General features: G+C 44.4%; 1 protein-coding gene across 3 annotated transcripts; it reads right to left on the bottom strand.

The window, feature by feature from the left end:
- Positions 1-324: 324 nt before the first annotated feature.
- Positions 325-20,831, bottom strand: LOC126984970 (GATA zinc finger domain-containing protein 14-like). 3 transcript variants are annotated; one of them, XM_050839211.1, is made up of 9 exons: positions 19,916-20,831; positions 7,292-10,960; positions 6,421-6,837; positions 5,286-5,370; positions 4,879-4,943; positions 4,020-4,097; positions 3,195-3,270; positions 1,815-1,921; positions 325-1,190 (listed from the first exon to the last, which is right to left on the bottom strand). In XM_050839211.1, the coding sequence occupies exons 1-9, from the start codon at positions 19,928-19,930 to the stop codon at positions 1,104-1,106; spliced, it is 4,599 nt and encodes a 1,532-aa protein (XP_050695168.1). In that variant the 5' UTR covers positions 19,931-20,831; the 3' UTR covers positions 325-1,103. The 3 variants fall into 3 exon arrangements, with proteins under 3 accessions (XP_050695168.1, XP_050695161.1, XP_050695175.1); XM_050839204.1 differs by lacking the exon at positions 19,916-20,831 and having other exon boundaries at positions 7,292-11,370; XM_050839218.1 differs by lacking the exon at positions 19,916-20,831 and having other exon boundaries at positions 6,421-6,507; positions 7,292-11,370.
- Positions 20,832-21,248: the final 417 nt, after the last annotated feature.

The following is a 21,248-nucleotide window of genomic DNA, read 5'->3' as shown; positions in this document are numbered from 1 at the left end:
TGGTTAAATGATCTTGCCTCATAACCGAGAGGTCCCCGGGTTCGATTACCTGGCGGATTAATTAATAACGGATGGGCAGCCTTCTCTCATCCGTGCCACCGTCCACCCAGAAATGAATGGGCGTCGGGTGCCGATTGGGGGTTGTGTCCCGCCTCTTGGATGTGTCAGGGTGTGCGGTTCCACTCGTAGCACCCAAAGATCCGTCACTATGTTGTTCTAAGCGCTATCGGAGAATATTGGCGGTCGATCGCAAGTCCAGCACGTGATCAAGCCATGGCGAATGACACGAACTTCCACCAAGAATCAGGTTATTCTCTCGGATGATAATGCAGTACAGTTTTATTGTCATCACAAAACATGTTATGCCTATGAATGCAAAAGTGCTTCATAAATTAGTAAATAAATATACAAATAAATAAGTCAATAAATAAATGCATACCTTTTAAGCAAATACAGACAACAGAAGGAATACAAAACCAGCAGCTATAGAGAAACTACAGGGAATATCTACAGTTAGCTACTACTACAGGAACAACATCAATCGTCTACACTCCTATAACAATCAACAACAATCTAAACAACAATCAACAACTTCTAAACTAACAACAACCACTGCAACAATATCATCTACTACTCTGAGCTGCTTACTAACAAACCTGAGTTGATGCATTGTGGGAGAGGCGGAAGGGAGGGAGAAAGGGAGGTGAGGGAGAGCTGGAAGGGAGAGGTGGAGGTGATGGGAGAGGTGGAAGGGATGGTAGAGGTGGAAGAGAAATGAGAAGGAAAAGGAGTGAAGGGAGACTAATGAGAAAATGACAAAGTAAGTGAAAGGAATCAATAAGAATGAAAGGAAAAGAAATGAGGAAAAAAGAGTGGAAGGGAATGATAAAAAAATATATATAAATAAGCACGATTGAAAAGGAAAGACTGAGAAGAAAGAGAAAAGAAGAGAAGAGAGGAGAAAAGGTCTGTGAGAGGGACCAATGACAACTAAGAAAGGAGTGACTGTGGAGTGACACTAATTTACAACTGTGACCTTGAAACTACAGTGTCTAAGGAGGTGCAAAGTGGGCGGTGGGTGCGGGTGGGCGGCAGTGGGCGGGTTACTTGTCAGAAGGGGCGGTGGGCGGGTCCGGGCAGAAGCCGTGATCACAGAGGGCAATGGGCGGGGTTTGGAGGGTGCCCGGTATCTGTTGAGCCAAGGGACGGGTTAGTGTGTGTGTGTGTGTGTGTGTGTGTGTGTGTGTGTGTGTGTGTGTGTTCGCTGAGCATGTACATTATCTTTATCCGTTTCCACAAAAACACACACAAAAAATATTATGACATCCTATCTTCTTTCTCCCTTTCTTCTTCTCTTTTTTTCTTTCGTCTCTTCTTTCTTCTTTACTATCTTCTTTCTTCTCCTTTTTTCCCCCCTTTCTTCACTCTTTTTCTTATTTTCCTCTTCCTTTCCTCTCATTTCCCTCGTTTCCTCCCCTTTCTTCCTCCCTTCTTTACTTTTTTTCCTTATTTTTAACCATCTTTCCTATTTTTGTCACTATCTTCACTTTCTCCTGTTTTCTTCCCTCATTTGCCACTTTCCCTCTTTTCCTCCCTTTTCTTCCTCCCTTCTTTACTTTTTTTCCTTATTTTTTACCATCTTTCATACTTTTCTCACTATCTTCACTGTCTCCTATTTTTCTCCCTCTCTTCCCAATTTCCCTCTTTTCCTTCCTCTTTCCTCACTTCTTTGCTACTCCTCCCATTTTCCCTCTTTCCATCCCTTTCCTCCCTCCCTCGTTTCCTCTTCCCTTCCCTATCATCTGTACACTTACCTTTGCAATTTCGTCAGGTGTCGCCTCTCCCGAGCTCTCGCCCCACGACGCAGACTCCTTCTTCTGCGTTCCTGCTGCCTCCCCTATGGTACTAAAGGGGTTGGATCCTGCACAGGTGAGAAGGAAAAAGGTGAGTGTTGTCAATTACTGTTAGAGTAAATTAGGTTCTTATGGGGGAGTTTGGTATTGGGTAGTATTGGCAAGTGGTTGTGGTGGTGGTAGTAGTAGTAGTAGTAGTAGTAGTAGTAGTAGAAACGTGAGGGTAAAAGAAAGAATAGATTTATTTTTTAGGATAGAAGACAGGAAGTGGTGTGAGGAAGGAACCGACATGCAAGAAAAGATAAAATACAAGAATACGTAAGATAAGAAAGAGAGAAGACGGAGAGAGAGAGAGAGAGAGAGAGAGAGAGAGAGAGAGAGAGAGAGAGAGAGAGAGAGAGAGAGAGAGAGAGAGAGAGAGAGAGAGAGAGAGAGAGAGAGAGAGAGAGAGAGGAAGCAGTAAACAAAGCCGAGGAAAATAAAACAGACAAACAGCAAATCGAAAACAAATATGAAAAAGAAAAATCGTCTGCTGGAGGAAACAGGAAAAAAAAAAAATCGTTCACAAATATAAAAAAAACAAAAACTAGAAGGATCGTACGTCAAAAGAAATCATTGATGTATACACTAATAATATGCATGAACTATCCCCCCTCCCCTCCCCTCCCCCCCTCCTTCCTTCCTTCCCCCTTCTCCCCCCTCCTCTCGATCAACCAAAAGCAAACTGTTACTCTCTTCGCTCACTCACCTCACTCATGCACTTCACCCGAGTCACTTCCCTCACTTTTTTTGTTCATTTCCCTTGCACAGTTCATTTCCTTACATCCCTTCCCCGCTCCCCTCCCTTCCTTCCCTTCTTTTCTTCACTTCATTCATGTCACTTCATTTCACCCATCCCCGTCACCTTACTCTCTTCACTTCTTTCAGTCTACTCTACTCCCCTCCTTCGTTACTTCCCTTCACTTTACTCACGTTATTTCATCTATCTCACTTACTTTATTTCACTTCTCTCATTTTATTCTCTTTCCTCGTACGTTTGATTCACTTCCTTTCCTCATTCAACTCACTTCATTCCCTTTCCTTACTCAGTTCACTTCACGCCCTTCATTTCATTGACCTTATTTCCTTCATTTTATTAGCTTACTTTTTTCTTTCATTTCATTAGCGCACTTCATCCCCTTCTTTCACTCACTGCATTCCCTTTCCGCATTCAACACTTCATTCCTTTCAGTTCATTCATCTCACTCAATTGCATTTCAATCCCACTCCTTCGACTCACTGCTTACCCTCACCCGCCTCCCTCACCTCACTCCACGTCACTCATCACCTCGCAATACTCACCAGAGCTCGCGTGTGTCTTTGAGATGTTGGAGTGTTGTTGCCGCACCAGGAACACAGACACGTCCTCCGCGGAATCCTGTGGACGTGAGAAGTTTATTAACCAGCGAGTGAACCAGATCGAAGGCAGACTGATGACGAAACGAGTGTGACTGAAGAAAATGAGGGTTACGTGAGAGGGAGGGTTCAGAGGACGAAGGTAAGAGGCAAGAGTGGATGAAATTTGGGGAGAGGGAAATGAGTGAAGATGAAGTAATGAATGGGTGAACAGACTAGAGGAAATTGAGGTTGCATGAGACGAGGGTTAAGAAGACGTGGGTAAAAGGAAACCGAAGTGAGATTGATAAATAGATAGATGATCCAATTGTAGACAGAAAAAAGATAAAATGCAAAAGGGAAGACGGAGGATTTTGTGAGAGAGGAAAAAGAACGACGAAGAACTTGAAGGGTTAGATGTCAATAAGAATGAGGCAAGAAAATAAAATAGAGAACATAAAGTGGCAAAAGATGAAGGGAAAGACAGAAAAGCTTAGAGGAAAGGGGGGAGGGCCGAAGTGACGAAGTGTGACGGATAACTTGAAGGAACTTACGTGCTAATTTTGATGTATACCTGCATCTGAATTTCCAAGAGGTTACGTGAGTCTTACCTGGTTTGTTAGGAAGTTTTCATGTACCTGAATCCCAATTTCGCTGTGCATGAGTGTATACCTGTTTTGTTAGTGAGTGTTGATGTACCTGTTTCCGAATTTCGCTGTGCAGAGAGTAGACTTGTTTTGTTAATGATTGTTGATGTACCTGTGTCCGAATTCCAAGGTGCACGTGTCCTACCTGTTTTGATAGGGAGGAGTCAGATGGCGGAGCGGCGGCACCATGCTCCTGCAAAGTCTGGTACGGCAACACCATCACCTGGCCGGCGCAAGGGAAGAAGATTAACAAGCAGCACAGGTATGAAGGCAGACATGAGGAGAAAGTAAAGTAGCGGGTAAGTGTGATGGATTTCTTTCGGGGTGACGCACCAGTTTGTGCAGCGCTGCGTGGATTAATAAGTGAGTCAAGATGAATGCACGCAGCGTTGCAACACCTGCGTGATATGCCAAATGAGCGACACACCTGCGTGGATGAGTGAGGCAGAAAGTGGGCAGCGATGAAGAAATAATTAAAATTGATCTCTATTACGGTGAAGGAAACAAAAGCAGGTAAGAAATATATAAAAACAAGGAAAATATTACAGACAAGGAAAATATAAAACAAGGAAAGTATTAGACAAGGAAAATATTAATAAGTAAAATAATAGACAAGGAAAATATGAGACAAGGAAAATAATAGACAAGGAAAATATTAGACAAGAAAAATATTAGACAAGAAAAATATTAGACAGGGAAAATTTACAGACAAAGAAAATATTACGTGGAAGGAAAATATTAAAAGCATAAACAAAATTATATAGAAAGAAAATATTGCAAACAAGAAAAATATTGCAAAAAAATATTGTAGAGAAGGAAGACGCGGAAAATATTTAATGTTACGATTTTTATTTATTTATTTATTCATTAATGTTTTGGTGTTTGATAATTACCTTGTTATTATTTTACTTATTTATATATTTATCTATCTGTCTATCTATTATTTATTTATTATATTTATTTATTTATTTATTTATTTATTGTGTGTGATGAGGACAACTTACGTTAAAATTGGAGACGTCTGGAGAATGCTGTGAGTCGTGGGCGTCCCCGTTGGCAGCGTGTGATCCTGAGGGAGGAGAAGCGAGAGAGATTGGTGAAGCTGTGAAATAAGGAACAGCTCGAGGGGGCAGGTTTCATTTGACTGCCCTTCAACCTTGTCTGGCTACGAGGCTGGAAGTTTTCTCAATTATTTAAACATATTTTCACCCTTTTTTAATGTCTGTCTATCATGTGACTGAATGATAAGTGAGATAGAGAGCGTCATGTACCAACGGACCTGTTTTTACATGCAATGCCTAGGCTGCTTTTTTCTTTTTTTTTCGCCTCCTCCTCTTCCTCCTCCTCCCCATCACCTCCTTCTCCTCCTCCTCCTCCTCCTCCTCCTCCTCCTCCTCCTCCTCCTCCTTACCCGTGTGGACGACTTGCCCGAAGTGTTGGGTCGATGTCCCCTCAGACACTTCCTCCTGCTGCTGCCCGTTACTCGGCCGCGCCCTCTGTCGGTGCGAAGGAGAGTTAGCATGTTGGAAGCGTAAGCAGCGCCATGTTCTTCCCCGTGAGACAGATTTTAATATGTTGCATAGCTATCAAACTACACTTAAAAGAAAAATTAAGAAAAAATTGTGGGTATAACAGGAACCAACAGACAGTATATAGCATCATGGCTCTTAATTGAAAACTAAACAAGTCATCAAACTGCACTTAAAGAAATGGAGAAAAATTCCGAGTACAAAATGGACAGACAGGCAGTGAGCATTATGGCTTAAATGAGGAACAGACAAAGGCTGAAGACACTCTAATGATATTGAAGATACTGAAGATATGCTGATGATTCATTTAGTGATGAAGATCAACAACAGCTAAAAGTGAATGGCCATATTTTCATAATCAGTTTATAAAGAAGGGAAAATGTTGCTATGTTGAAATTTACTTTTTTTAGTAATATATTTGAAAAACCAGGTGCATAGCTATCATAAAATGGCACTATACGAGGGAGGAGAAAGAAAAACCATGTTGATATTTAGCTTTCCTATGACCAGACGAGCACTTTACTTATTTTGCCTAGTACGAACTAAATGAATGAGTAATGTTAATCAGATCTTTTCAAGTGAGGGAAAGGTTTAGAGGAAAAAGGTATATTGATGTCAACTTTCTTCCACCTTGAGCATTGTTAATCAGAAATTCTTAAACGAGGGAAAGGTATAGAAGAAAAAGTATATTGATATTAAATTTCTTCTACCTTGAGCATTGATGATCAGAAATTCTTAAACGAGGGAAAGGTATAGAAGAAAAAGTATATTGATGTCAACTTTCTTCTACCTTGAGCATTGATGATCAGAAATTCTTAAACGAAGGAAAGGTATATGAAGAAAGGTACATTTACTGGTTCTGATTCTCTTTTATATAAGGGAAGACTTTCATAAAACGGAAAAACACCCTCTTACCGTTAGTCAGAAATTCTTAAATGAGGGAAAGGTGTATAAGGAAAGGTATATTGGTTCTAACTCTCTATTAGCTTGTTCCAGTCGTCTATCACAGCTACTAACCAGGTGCGTGGAATCCCTCAAGCTCCGAATCAGTAGCTTATCATCGCTGCCTCTCTCGGCGTCTTCGGGTGCCTCTTGTTGGCGTCCCTGCAAGTTGGGGGAAAGGGAGAAGGTGGAGAAGGAGGAGGAGACGGGGGAGGAGGGAGAGGAGGGCTTGGAGCGAGACTGTGCAGGGAGTGAGGAAGATTGTGAAGAGGAGGAGTGGGGTGAGGAATGGGGAGAGGATCGGAAGGGGAATGAAGATAGATGAAGTGTTGAGCTGGAGGAGGCGAGGGAGGAGTGGGGAGAGGGGCGAGAGGAGGGTCTGGAGGTATGAGGAGAGGGGCGGCCTTTGGAGGGATTGAGGTTGTGGTTAGAGAGCCGTGAGGGATTGGGGTAATGGGAGGGATTAGGAGTGGGAGTTCTCGTGGCATTCGTCTGGTGTGAGGGGAAGGATAGAAGGGGGAGAGGGGAGAGGGAGTGATGATTAAAAATACGGCTAGTGCAACTTTTACCCATTCGATGCAAACTCTACGAAGAACAAGGAACTACAAACTGTGGGACGTAGACTGAAAAATTTGACTACTTTCTAATAAGACCTGATTTAGGGAGATATTGTACTGCCTCTATGAAAAGAAAAAGGAGGAATAATTTAAAGAGAAGTGTATCAGTGCATAAACAGAACAGAAATCAAAAGTAGAGTCTTTACTAACACAACTTCACTTAATATACTGAAATACATGCCCATATTATAAAAGAAAACTAAAGAAAATACCTCAGAGTACAATAAAGAGCAGGAATCGAGTCTATACTAATATCATAACTAAGTGTAGAGATATTCATCAGCCTATATTCATATTTTCACTATACAAGAAAACTAACGAAGGTGTACCTCAGGCTTGATTTTCCTGCCGAAGGAGGTTGTGCCCTGGAAGACGTGGTTGAAGAAGTCCTCACTGCTGTCGAAAGGCACAAACCCGGTACCTGGGATGGGGTGGGTGGGGGTAGGTCTTCTGTCTCCTTTGACGATCTCCTCCTCGTGGCCTAAGTGAGATTCAAAGGGAGAGGAAGGGAAGGAAGAGGGAGAGGCAGCACCGAATGAGGGTTTTGTGCTTGAAGGAGTGGTTGCAAAAGGCGGTCTGCGGCTCGGTCGTTTGCGAGAGGGATTTCCGAGGCTTTGTTGTGAGTTGAGTCTTGAGTTCGGAGATGGGACGCGAGGTGAGTTTTCTGAAGGAGGCGTTTGCGTATGCTGTCTTCGGTCTGGCGGAGAAAGAGGCTCTAGCGGGAACTTTGGACTTGGCGTCTTGTTGTTTTGGTGTCGTAAGTTTGCTTGTTGGGTATGTTGATCTTGAAGCGACGGGAAACGTGGAGGAGGTTGCTGGAAAGGGTTGAGTTGCTTTGGAGGGTGTTGTGTTGGGTTCTCTTGGCCTTGTGGGTGTTGCAATGGGTCATGTTGCTGGATCGGTAAGTTTTCAAAGTTGGTATGTTCGTTCTGCGAGTGTTGCGGGTTGTTTTGGTGAAGTGGGCGACTCTGCAACTTGTTTTGATTCTGTGGTGGCGAGTGCGTAGGGTTCTGGTGGTCCTGTGGGTGTTGCGGGAAGTTCTGTTGGTTTTCTAAGTGGTTCTGGGAGCTGTGCTGGTTATGTGGGTGTTGCTCCTGGAGGCTGTGTTGAGTCTGTTGAGTCTGTGAGTGTTGTTCTTGAAAATTGTGCTGCTTATTTGAGGGGCGCTGTTGTTTAGGCTCTGGATGCTGGTTTTGTGGGTGTTGCTGTATGTTCTGGTCATCTGGGTGTTGCTGGAGGCTGTGTTGATTAGGTGGGTGTTCCTGAGAGTTCTGATGATCTGAGTGTTGCGGGAAACCGTCTTGCTGGTTGTGTGAATGTTGATTTTGGTTCTGTTGGTGTCTGGGAGGTGGATGAAGGTTTTCTTTGCCAAGTGGAGGTTGACTGAGGTTCTCCTGGCTCTTGAAAGATGGTGGTAGGCTCTGGAAAGGGTTCTGTTGCTCTGATGGAGGCTCTAAGTGACTCTCCTGGTTCTCTGGTGCTGGAAATTGGTTCTCTTGATTCGGGAAAGACTGTTGATGATGTTTCTGTGGCGATGGGAAGTCGTTTTGTTGGACTGGAATTGGTTGTTGATGAGTGGGTTGGTTTTGTGAGTCTGCATCTCTGTTTTCCGGGTTCTGAGGCAGCCTTTGAGGGTTCGGTTTTCTTGACGTGTTGATTCCGAAACGAATTGACGGCATTCGTTTGGTCGTTAGAGTTGGTGGTGGTTGGGGAGTCCGTTTGAAATTTGGGTTGTTCTCTTGGTCGGGTAATACTGTTGTTTGTATTTCCTCGTTCAGTGAGGGCGAAAGATGGTCTTGTTTGTTTTGTGGTGGAATAAAGGAGTCGTGTTGGTTGTGTGGGTGTTCGGGTTCGTGCTCTTGGTTCTCTGAAGACTGGAAGCGGTCCTGATGGCTTTCTGAAGACTGGAAATCGTTCTCTTGGTGGTTTGGAGACTGGAGACGATTATGTTCATTCCCTGAAGACTGGAAACCGTTCCCTTGATGGTGTGAAGACTCGAAGCGGTCCTGTTGATTCTGCGGTGGTTTCAAATGATCTTCCTCGTTTCCGAAAAGTTCCGGTCCTCCAGTCTGGTGCTGATGAAGTGGAGGGGGGCTCAAATGGGGCTGTTGATTTCCTTGATGTTCTAAATGGCTTCCTTGATCATGTGAAAATTGGGGGTTATTGTGTCGATTATCTTCATTCGGTGAGGACTGGTGACGATTGTTTTGATTTTGTGGTGATTGGAAACGGTTTTGCTGATTAGGCTCCTGGTGATTGTTTTGATTCGGTTGTGATTGGAACCTGTTTTGTGGAGGGGGCTCGAGATGGATGTTTTGATTCGGTGGTAATTGGAATCTGTTTTGTTGATTAGGCTCCTGAAGGTTGTTTTGATTCTGCTGTGACTGGAATCTGTTTTGTTGATTAGAATCCCCACGGTTGTTTTGATTCGATTGTGATTGAAATCTGTTTTGAGGAGACTCCAGACCACTGTTTTGATTCGGTTGTGACTGGAACCTGTTTTGTTGAGGAGGTTCTAGGCGATTGTTTTGATTCGGTTGAGATTGGAAACTGTTTTGCTGATTAGAATTCCCACGGTTGTTTTGATTAGGTTGTGACTGGAACCTGTTTCGTTGATTAGACTCCAGACGGCTGTTTTGATTCGGTGGTGGTGACTGGAAGCGGTTTTGTTGAGTTTGTGTCTGCTGCAAACGGTTTTCTTGCCTTCGCGGAGGCTGGGAGTTGGGCTGTTGACTGGAGGGGTGAGGGAAACCACCGTCATCCTTCTGCGAGGTAAAGTGACCCCCGTGTTGGCTCTGCAGGGAAGGGGAAGGTGTTTTGTGGCTCTTCAAGGTGTGTGGGTGTACTTTTTTAAAGGGTCTAACGTGACCAGGTGTGGGGGTGCGTTGAAACGAGGTAGGTGTGGAATGAGGGGATGCAGGTGTGTTGTGGGGTGTGAATTTGGTTGTGGGGGGTGGAGTGCGTGTGCTTGGTGGTAGTGGTGAGTTTGTTGGGGCTGTCCTAAAAGATTGTGGTGGTGGGGAAGAAGAGGAGGGGGAGGATGAAGAAGAAGAGGAGGAGCTATGAGGTGAAAAGTTAAAGAAAGAGGAGGAGGTGGGAGATTTAGAGTCCTGGGGGCCAGTTTGGATCCCAGAAGAAGGGGATGGTGGCGGTGGCGGTGGTCGTGTGAATGATGGGGGGTTGTGGCGTGGGGGCGGCGGGGCGCGGGGGCGGATTGTGCTGGGGAAGAAGGGGCGGTGCGGGGGTTGGGGGGATGTGACTGGTACCTCCTCCTGTAGGGATAGCGTGTCCCTGGTGATGAAGAACTCCTCGCTGGCATCCTCAGGGGAGCGGTAGGCATCGGAGGACGGCTGGAACGGCTGCCATTCGTCCTCGCGAAGTTCCCCGTCGCTTGGAGTATCCAGAGGCGAGAAAGTGTTTTCTTTCTCGAAGCCAGGCTCGTAATGTGATGAGAAAGGCTCACCAGGCGGCAGGAGGCTCTTGGAGGGGGCGTTGCCGCCATGCCTCACGTTATCGTGTCGCCACTCTGAAGGATCCTCGAAGGGGAATGGGTGAGGGGCTGTCTCCTGCAGCAGGCCGTCATGATGGGGGGCGTCAGGAAGCTGCTCACCGTGCGGGGCGGGCAGTACTATGTTCGGGGGATGTCTCATCTCCGCCTGCACCTGCTGCGGGAACACTCCGGGTGGGTGCCGCGCTGTTGGCTGGGGTGGAGGACGCTTGTGGGGTTGATTAGTGTATCCGGGCCTCCAGGCTACGGGGCGCGGCCTCTCCCTCGCCTGATGGCCAGGTGTGGAACGCTGGAAGCCCCCCATGAAGGGAGCAAGGAGGGACGAGAAGAGCCCGCGACTCTTGAAGTCCCCCGGGCCGTAATGTCTGTGCTCAGCCGGCATGGGGGGGGTCAAAACTCTCTCCTGAGCATCGGACGCGCCAGAGGACAGGCGGGATGTCGCTCCTATCTCATCCAAAGCAAAGGTCACCAACATCATCCAAAACAATACCTGTAAAGAAACATCCATTGAGGACCAAAGGGAAGTTTTTTCGCCTCTCGCCACAATCTCGCATCTTTGAGCTCGCCTTGGGACACGCCTTCGAAGTGTCCATGAGGCAAGTCAAAGGACAACCTAGGAGGAGGACAACTCTGATCACAAACCCGGGCAGATGGAGAGTGTTAGCCGTGGTAGGACAGGGACACGCTGGAGGCATCACCATGAACGACAGAGAAAACAATAGCCACTGATTGTTTGGTCGCGTCTGACGTGGATAAATGGCCCCCAAGTGAGAGTGAGCGATAGAGTGACGTGTTTACGCGGCCAGACTGAAGAGTGGCGTCAACAGGGGCCGAGGGAGGGACAAATTGGTGGGCCATTTTTAACTTTCCAGATAATTGGGCAATGCGAGTCATGGCCATCACATATATAGGCTATAGGTAGGGAGGTGGAGAGAGAGAGAGAGAGAGAGAGAGAGAGAGAGAGAGAGAGAGAGAGAGAGAGAGAGAGTCGATTCCCAGCCTCTTAATACCCCCCTCCCCCTCTAACACCACGACACCGCTGCGGCCAACACATCAACACATCCCTGTCCAGATTCCCCTCTCCCCCCTCCCCTCAGACCCCTCAGCCCACGGCGGCCTCTTTCCCACGTCAACCTTTCCGGGCGGCTAGCGTGGGAGATAAAAAGTGAGCATCAGGGAAAGAACAGACCAAGATTAGATTCTACTGTTATAAAGTTCTGTAGTTAGTTTCTAAGGTTCTAAGGTTGGATTCTAAGGTTCTAGGGTTGGATTCTAAGGTTCTAGGGTTGGATTCTAAGGTTGTGAGGTTGGATTCTAAGGTTCTAAGGTTGGATTCTAAGGTTCTAGGGTTGGATTCTAAGGTTGTGAGGTTGGATTCTAAGGTTCTAGGGTTGGATTCTAAGGTTGCGAGGTTGGATTCTAAGGTTCTAAGGTTGGATTCTAAAGTTCTAAGGTTGGATTCTAAGGTTCTAAGGTTGGATTCTAAGGTTCTAAGGTTGGATTCTAAGGTTCTAAGGTTGGATTCTAAGGCTCTAAGGTTGGATTCTAAAGTTCTAAGGTTGGATTCTAAGGTTCTAAGGTTGGATTCTAAGGTTCTAAGGTTGGATTCTAAAGTTCTAAGGTTGGATTCTAAGGTTCTAAGGTTGGATTCTAAGGTTCTAAGGTTGGATTCTAAAGTTCTAAGGTTGGATTCTAAGGTTCTAAGGTTGGGTTCTAAGATTTTAAGGTGAACTTGAGCTTGTCACTTATGTTAATATAGAACAGGTAAGTGATGGACAACGAAAACAATAGCGTGACTTTAGTAAATGTAGATGTCAGGACAAACAGAACCACAGGCCCCGAATTTTCAAACGTGTCGGCGTCTCTGTTCGCCTCTTGGTAAAGCCTCGCGTAGAAATTGTTGGGATTTCAATGGACTGTTCTGTGATGCTAGGGATAGTTTTACGCGGCTTCTGTATCTTGAACGGAAAATCAGTTCAAATCACTCATAAAAAAATTGGTCAATCTTCTCTGGAAAATAATCGTAATGGGAAATCGATAGGTTTAAGAATATGGAATCAGATGCAGAGATGAAATCAGAACCATGGGTGAAGCAGGATGGTGTACTCAAACATAATACAAAGAGGTGGAGAACGTTGGGAGAGGCCTTTGTTCTGTAGTGAAGAAGAAGAAGAAGAAGAAGAAGAAAAAAAGTAGAAGAAGAAGAAAAAGTAGAAGAAGAAGAAAAAGTAGAAGAAGAAGAAGAAGAAGAAGAAGAAGAAGAGAAAAAGAAGAAGAAGAAGAAGAAGAAAACAAAAAAGAATAAAAGAAAAAAGAAAAGAAAAAAATGAAAAGGAAAAAGAAAAAGACAAAGGAAATGAAAAAGTTAAAGAAAAAAAAAAAAAAGGAAAGGAAAAGAAACCAAAGAAGATTAAGGAGGAAAAGAAGATGGAGAATGAAAAGAAAAAATATGGTTGATGATGATGATGATACCGATGATGATGATGATACCGATGATGAGTGTGAGGTAAGGATCATTAACCACATACGCCCGTGACTCACCACCCTAGACACGCCCACACTTCCTGCCGTAAACGCTTGAATTATCGCTCACGAGGGATAAAAAATAGAAAGGGAACACTGCCAAGGGGAGACCAAGGCCCATAAACAACAGTGGCCATGTGGAGAATGACGCGAGAAAGATGAATGGGGAATCGAAGAGTTGGGAGCACGGGCGTATCCATGAAGAAGAAGAAGAAGAAGAAGAAGAAGAAGAAGAAGAAGAAGAAGAAGAAAAAAGAAAGACAAAGACAAAGACAAAGAGAAAGAGAAAGAGAAAGGGAAAAAGAAAAAGAAGTCAACAACAACAACAACAACAACAACAACATCAACAATACGAATAAGAACAAGAAGAACAAGAACAGAACAACAAGAACAAAAAGAACAAAAAAAATAAAAATAGTAATAGTAACAGTAGTAGTAGTAGTAGTAGTAGTAACAGTAGATGGTTAGTTATTGATATGCTGCTACAAGGTGAAAAAAACAAGAACATTAGGTAAAAAATACGTATAAGAACAACAACTACAATAATAGCTGCATATACCTTAATTAACATTCCAAGCACACAGTAACAAGACAGACATTTTTTACAGCATGCAGTGGAAGCAGCTCAAGGACAACAAAAACAGAAAACAAAATAGCGCTCCCTGAAAACACACGAAAACACCGCGTTCAACCACCTCTCTTGTAAACACAGATGAGGGAAATACATGAGAAAGGCAACCCTATGACATATTCGACGTGGAGGGGATAGGATACGAGACGAGGCACAGGATGGCAGTCTATAGGAAGGGGGATAGAGGCTGGTGCGTAGCTGGACGGCAGAGGTCAATATACTGCCCTCACTCACAAGGTCTTTCTTATTGTAGCGTAACGACGTTCCTGCCCCCTTGCATAACGCGGTACTTGATCGATCGTTGCCGTGATAAAAATAATTGCTCGAAGCTTTGCGTGACGGAACTCCTGGAAGTGTTTCGAAGGTGTTTATTCTGTCCAGTGGCTCGGCGTGAGATGTGGACCCGTTCTGATGGTGGCTTGCTATCCGGAAGCGTTGCAGGGAAGGGAGAGCGAGGGATTGGTAACATTGCTAACGATGCATGAGTTCTCGAGATGATAGTATGAGTGATATGCGTTATTGGTGATAGTAAAGCGAGTGAAGCGTGAATGGTGTTATTGGTTACGCTCCGGGGATGTGTCGCAAGATGGTAAAATTGTGAGCGATGCGCCGGTGTTGGGGATTTTGATATATTTTTGAGGCCTCTTCCCTTAAGTTGATTGATTGATATCTGTAAGTGTGGCTGGGTGATGGTAAAACTACGAGCGATGTGTGGGTGTTGTGGATTTTGGATTTTCATGTGATAGTGGGCTGTGTTCTGTACGTGTCGCGAGATGGTGAAACTGAAAACGATGTGTGAGTGTTGTGGATTTCAATGTGTTAATAGTTTGTGTTCCGTAAGTGTCGCGAGATGGCAAAACTGAAAACGATGTGTGAGTGTTGTGGATTTCAATGTGTTAATAGGTTGTGTTCTGTAAGTGTCGCGAGATGGCAGAACTGAAAACGATGTGTGAGTGTTGTGGATTCCAATGTGTTAATAGTTTGTGTTCCGTAAGAGTCGCGAGATGGCAAAACTGAAAACTGTGAGTGTTGTGGATTTCAATATGTTAATAGGTTGTGTTCTGTAAGTGTCGCGAGATGGCAAAATTGAGAGCGGTGCGTGGATGCTGTGGATTCAGTGTGTTCGTGAGCTGCATGTGTTCTGTATGTATCGCGGGGGAGATGATAGAGCTGAAAACGATGCGTGAGTGTTGTGGTTTTGTTAGTGGCCTGCGTTCTATATGTGTCACGGGGAGCTGGTAACACTAAACACTTAATGGCAAAACTGAGAGCGGTGCGTGGATGCTGTGGATTCAGTGTGTTCGTGGGCTGTGTTCAGTATGTATCGCGAGGGAGATGATAGAGCTGAAAACGATGCATGAGTGTTGTGGATTTTAAGGTATTTGTTAGTGGGTTGCGTTCTGTGTGTGTCACGCTGAGCTGGTAACACTGCAACCCATATTCTCAAACGTTTCAGGGCTGGCACACTCACATTTGATAAGGTTATCGTAAGGGCAGTGCTTGGTGGGGGGGGGAGTATTTTATTTTTTTCCTTTATCTACTTCCTTTGCTGTAAAAAAGAAGATCCATGGGTAGTTTTATGAGCCTATAGTGATAGTTTGACAAGGCTTCTGCACCATGAACGAGAAAAGGCACTGATGAGAATCCGACTATAATCTCCTTTGGGGCCTTTGGAAATATTAGTCGTGAGAGCCGGAAGCTTCTGAGAATACGAGTCTTTTGGCCAGTTCGACAGTCCAACACCGTGTCATTGTAAGCGCCCAAAACAAACTATATTCTCCACAGTGATCCATTATTTCTACTCAATACCAGGTACTAATAAAGAGATTCACTGTGTGGTTTCCTAAAATTTCCTTCTCCTTTTTATATCAACGCCAAACATTAGGGCTACAAAGAGTTTTCGTCGTGTTTTCTGTTTGGTTGGGGAGCTCACAAACGTAGTGTACTGGACTGTAAAACTGGCCCTGTGAGTGATGTGTTTGAGGCCAAGGATGTTTCAAATAGGTCCTGACGCAGCGGAAGAGACGCGCCTGGCTGGTTGGTCACGGCAATGGATGCATATACGTGGAAGTTCTGCGTAACTCTTCCTCACTCAGACGTCCAAAAGGAGAGTCTGTTCACGGGTCCGGAAGGTTTAGAATCGCCTGCCTCGGTGTTGGTTCGGTTGAGTTCCAAATATTTGTGCAAGCGGAGTTATTTTCCCAATGCTAGTGATTATGCTGAGAGAGAGAGAGAGAGAGAGAGAGAGAGAGAGAGAGAGAGAGAGAGAGAGAGAGAGAGAGAGAGAGAGAGAGAGAGAGAGAATTTGGGTCAGATTGCTGTTTTATTGTTAGTTTTCCTGACGATGACATTGACTTGAACAGCTGTGGCAGAAAGGAGAGGAAGAGAAAGAGGAAGAGGAAGAGGAAGAGGAAGCGGGGGAAGGAGGGGGGCAGGAAAACACATTCATAATATTCTCGAAAGTTAAGCAGAATGACGCAGCGTGAACACCTGTCGAAGAAACATGAGGTGGATAGAAAAAGAAAGTTGCGAAGAAAAAGAGGACAGTATAATTATTTTGAATACGTCGATAAATGCAGCATAATTACCTTAACTGACAATGATTCACGTTTGCTGGCTTCAATATGACTTTTTTATGTGAGTTTTACATTTTCTTTTCTGGCAAGGAATGTGAGAAGGTGAAACTAGCTGAGGAGAGAATGTACAAGCAACAATTATCTATTCTGCTTCTGCTTTTCCACCTACTGTTTCTCCTCTTCGATCTACCCTTCCTCTACTACTACTACTACTACTACTACTACTACTACTACTACTACTTTTACAATAGGTGAAACTGGTCAAGGGCAAAAACAAAAACAAAACAAAAAAGCCCGCTCGGGACTGCTCCAATAAAAGCAATTAAAAGAAATGAGCGGCCAAAAGAGAGATCAATTCCGGATGGTGTCTTGATACTACTACTACTACTACTACTACTACTACTACTACTACTACTACTACAAACTTCCGGGCCCTGTCTTCTGTGGAGGTGTTGTTTTGTTGGGGTCCGGGGAGCCTCTCCTGTATGGCCCTGGTTTCTCCAAGGAGGGCATCTAACTCGTTAGTTTGCCACAAGGTAACTCGCCTTCTTAATGCTCTATTACTACTATTACTACTACTACTACTACTACTACTACTACATCTACTACTACTACAACTACTACTACTACTACTACTACTACTACTACTACCACAAGTCGAAATCATCTGTAGATTCAACAAAGCAGCTTTCACATTTACAAAACGCAACCCCGCGGCGAACACACTTTCACACAGGCTGCTAATGCTCCTATTTTACTAACCTGATGGCTCAAAGGGTGACGTGGGCCTTGTGAATGCATGTCACCTCCATAATTGGGCTAAATTAGGCGTGCGTGTTTATTCTGGCTCAAACGAACGTGACTGCTTAAAAATGCATGCTTCCTTCCCTCATCTGTGTAATTGGGTTACTGTTTTTTTTTCTGGTTTAAACCAATGTGTCTGGTTTAAAGAGTGCATTACCCATCTGCTAATTTAGGTGTTCGTGTATATTTTAGCTCAAACAAACGTGACTGCTTGGAAAATTGTATGATTCCCAATACATTCTTCTCTGTCAAATTCAGTGTCCGTGTTTTTTTTTTTTTTTTTTGGGGGGGGGGGAGAGTGCATTACCCATCTGCTAATTTAGGTGGTCGTGTATATTTTAGCTCAAACAAACGTGACTGCTTGGGAAGTTGCATGATTCCCAATACATTTTTCTCTGTCAAATTCAGTGTCCGTGTTTTTTTTTGTTTTTTTTTGGGGGGGAGGGATTAAACAAACGTGTCTGCTTTAAAGAGTGCATGACCTCATTATCTACTAAATTAGGTGTTCGTGTTTGCTCTAGATTAGTCAAGTGTGTCTGCAATTAAGAACGTATTATCGATTATTATCTACTAAATTGAGTGTTCGTTTTTACTCTAAATTAAACAAGTGTGTCTGCTACTAAAATTACCTCTCCCATTACCTCTCGTTAACTACTAAATTGAGTGTTCGTGTTTATCTTGTGCCAGTTCTAAAGAGTGTATTATCTATCATTATCTACTTAATTAGCTGTTCGTGTTTATTCTGAATTTAAACGAACGTGATTACCTGAATGCAAGCCTCCCCGCCCCTCTTTTCACATCGCTACTTTCCAATTCCTAGTGTGCCTCTGCCCCATATATTACCTTGTGTCTCGCGCGGGTGGTGCCTCTGCCTCCCCGCCCTCATAAGTGTCATCAGATCAGCGTGACATGTAGCCATAACGCCGCCAGTGAAAGTGAGGGTGGGACGCTGTCACCCCCATACGGCATGCACACTTCTAAACGGGTGGTGCTTCGTCATAGAAAAAGTTTGCATGGCCGGAATTTTCACTGTCACGTCACGCAATTCCTATGGTTGTTAATGTTGTCTTTGTTCTTTTTTTTACTATATGTTTAGCTCTTTACGCCACTCTGTCAGCTTATTTTGTTTTCTGTTTCTGTTTTCCTTTTTTTTCTGTTATATATCTCAATCCTCTATCTATTCCTCTTATTATGTTATGTTCTTTGTTTTTATTCTTCTCTCTCTCTCTCTCTCTTTATCTATCTATTCATCTATCACTATCAAGTATCAAGACACCTCTCCATTCGAAATTAACCTCTCATGTGACCACTCTTCTCTACTTTCTTTTATAGGAGCAGTGTTATAGGAGGCTTTTTTTATTTGTATTTATTTTTACTCCTGAACTACTTCCGTTATTGTAGAGAAAAAATCCCCTCTCTCTGACCCACACACAAGGGGATGCTACAAGACTCTGCTAGGTCCCGTACTCTCTCTCTCTCTCTCTCTCTCTCTCTCTCTCTCTCTCTCTCTCTCTCTCCGGCACTGTAAGCATCTCGCCCCTGACCACCTCCATCACCACCAATAGACTCCTTCCCGCGTCTCGCTCCCATGACGAACCAACACACACCGCATGGAACTGTTCCGGTAGCGGCAGGGTGTGTACTAGCCAACCACAGGAGAGATTACTTTTCTAGGGTCCTGCGTGAGGGGAGAGCCACTCTATAGATATATGGGAGATGAGGACTTTCACGATGCGGTCCCGCGTGTATGCGTATGTGCGTGAAGTTTTTGTTTATGGGTCAAATTATGGATCGGGACCAAGTAGGCCTCGTGTTATTGATCCTTTGTCGGTCACCACGCATTCGCATACTTCTCATAGAGGCTGATTATTGCATTGCTCTGATAAGAAAAAAAAGGAGAAAGGAAGTGCATCTCATCCGATAGTTACTGGGATTATACAGATGATTGATTAAGGAACAAATTGTTCTAATGGATCCCCTCCCAAACAGTTTCGGTGCCCTCTGGAGTGCTCGGGGCCCAAGTGGCTCAGAAGGTATAGTGCTTGATTCGCAACCGAGGCTACGAGTTGAAATTAGACAGCAAGTTACATTGCATCCATACCGTCGTGGAATTACAAAGGAAACGAGGAATGGGAAAAAAAAAGACTATCAAAACAAATATACCCACGAAGGAGAATATTTCGTGGTTTAAAGGAGAAAGCATTTTATCTGTGAAGTTGGCATTTCGTTTGCTCTTCAAGTCTGTCATACAAAACGGCAATTACTGATCTTTCACTCATGCATAAAGGAGCACATAAAGAAACTACAGGTCATGACTCCCTTTCTTCCCTGAACGAGTGGCGCCCTGCAAGAGGATAAATAGAGATGAAGAATGGCTTACCTTTCGGAAAACCAAGCAAGAGAATATTTTTTGACAACATGCAAACTAGGAACATTTCTAGGGGAAAACCTAGGACAGGCCATAATTCCCTTCTTCCCTAAACGAGTGATGTCCAGCAAAGGAGGAGAGAGAGACAGGAAGGAAGAATGACTGGTGACAAACGTTACTAGGCTATACTATGGCATTTAGAAACAAGCTCTCGGAAGACAAACAAACAATGTTATCCTGCACAGGGGTAAAGAGACAGGAAGGAAGAATGACCCGTGGGAATCCTTACAAACCTATAACATGTTGGCATTCAGAAACAAAATCTTGGAAGACAAACAAGTGATATCCTGCATGAGGGTATAGATAAAGACAGGAAGAATGACACTATGGAAAACTTAACAAAGGGGTATTTTGAGAACGTGTATGAATAACCTTTGGACAACCTAGGAATACGAAGAGATGAAAGAGGAATTACATTTTGGAAAACCCTTACTGACGCGGTCTTTTTTCCACCATGCAGGGGTAGACTTTGAAGCGACTCACCAGTGGCGTCTTCATGTTGCTCGCTCGAGGAATGCCCCGCTGCTGCTGTGTTCCGGCGCCGCTAACTCAAGCACAAGGGCACTCTACGTACTCTGACACTGCAATCTTCGTCTCCTCTGGCAACGTCGCAAGCCTCAGGTCAACATGGTTCTGACAGCCCTCCGGTGTTCTTTATGATAATACTTCGCGGCGTGGGTGTGGTTTATTAACCCCGCCAGTCCGATGTGCTCATTTTCCAGTGATATTGGTATGCCTTCTGCTTTGGGGTATCCCTTTTTCCTCTCTCTATATATATATCTATGTATACGTCTGAGAAGTAGTGTCTTGTCACAGGGTAAAGGGTCAACACTATAGAGGCGAGGCGTTGGGTTCGTCGCGGCACTCCGTCAAGGCAGCTGCGGGACACGCTTGTCGCCGGCGAGGTGCGGGTGGGTGCCGTCGCTGGCTGGTGACGGGGGAGTGGCTGGCAGACGCTCCGTGAGTGTCGCTCATCGTATTGTAGCCGTACTTTCTCCATAGTGGCTCCACCCTTACACACACACACACACACACACACGATGAAATCTGAAATCTTCCTCAGCCAAGGCGTCATTGAGGAAAAATAATGGTCAATCCGTGAGAGCGGCCTTTCTCCCGAGCAGCAGCAGCTGTTGTGATGTGCCGTAAACTAGGCCAGCGGGTCCCCGCGAGTCATTCTAACACTTCTTGGAGGAAAGTAAACTCTTCGGCTGGGGGGCATTCCTCCATTTATGAAAGATTCTGTAAGTGCTTAATGAAACAATAATAGAAGCGCTTATTCTCGTTATCTCTTCTAAAAATAGAATATTAGCGTGATTAAGCCACGACTTTCCAACACTTAGAGATTCAAACGTTTTCATGACAGGGTCAAATTCACTCTGAATAAACGAGCTAAGAGAAATAATCGAGCACCTGTTCTTTAGTTTCTTTTTATTTTTTCATGAGCATAAAAAAGCATGTGTAATTATTTTGTCTAGGTGTTAAGTTCTTCCTTAAGTATCTGAAGCATATGACTAACTTTAGCGATACTCAAGTTATACACATATACATATACAAGATAATTAGAGTCCCGCACATTGGTTCTATGTACCAAAATGCATTATACAATCTAGAGAGAGTAAACATGTTTGACAATGATAGCGAGCGACCGATAGCCCGATATGCGTGCGCAGTGTTTGGGTTCGGCCGGAATGCATACGACACGATAACAACGCGGAACACAAGGTAAGGCGCGACGACTCGTAGCCTACCGTTGCCTGGACACAGTTACCAGCACAGTTCCCTCCCATCTTCCTGACTCGTCCTTCCGGCACTT

Source organism: Eriocheir sinensis, chromosome 5 (assembly GCF_024679095.1).
Source record: "Eriocheir sinensis breed Jianghai 21 chromosome 5, ASM2467909v1, whole genome shotgun sequence".
NCBI classification, from domain to species: domain Eukaryota; kingdom Metazoa; phylum Arthropoda; class Malacostraca; order Decapoda; family Varunidae; genus Eriocheir; species Eriocheir sinensis.
Note: the sequence above shows the minus strand (reverse complement) of the source record. Positions and strands in the feature narration are given on the sequence as shown.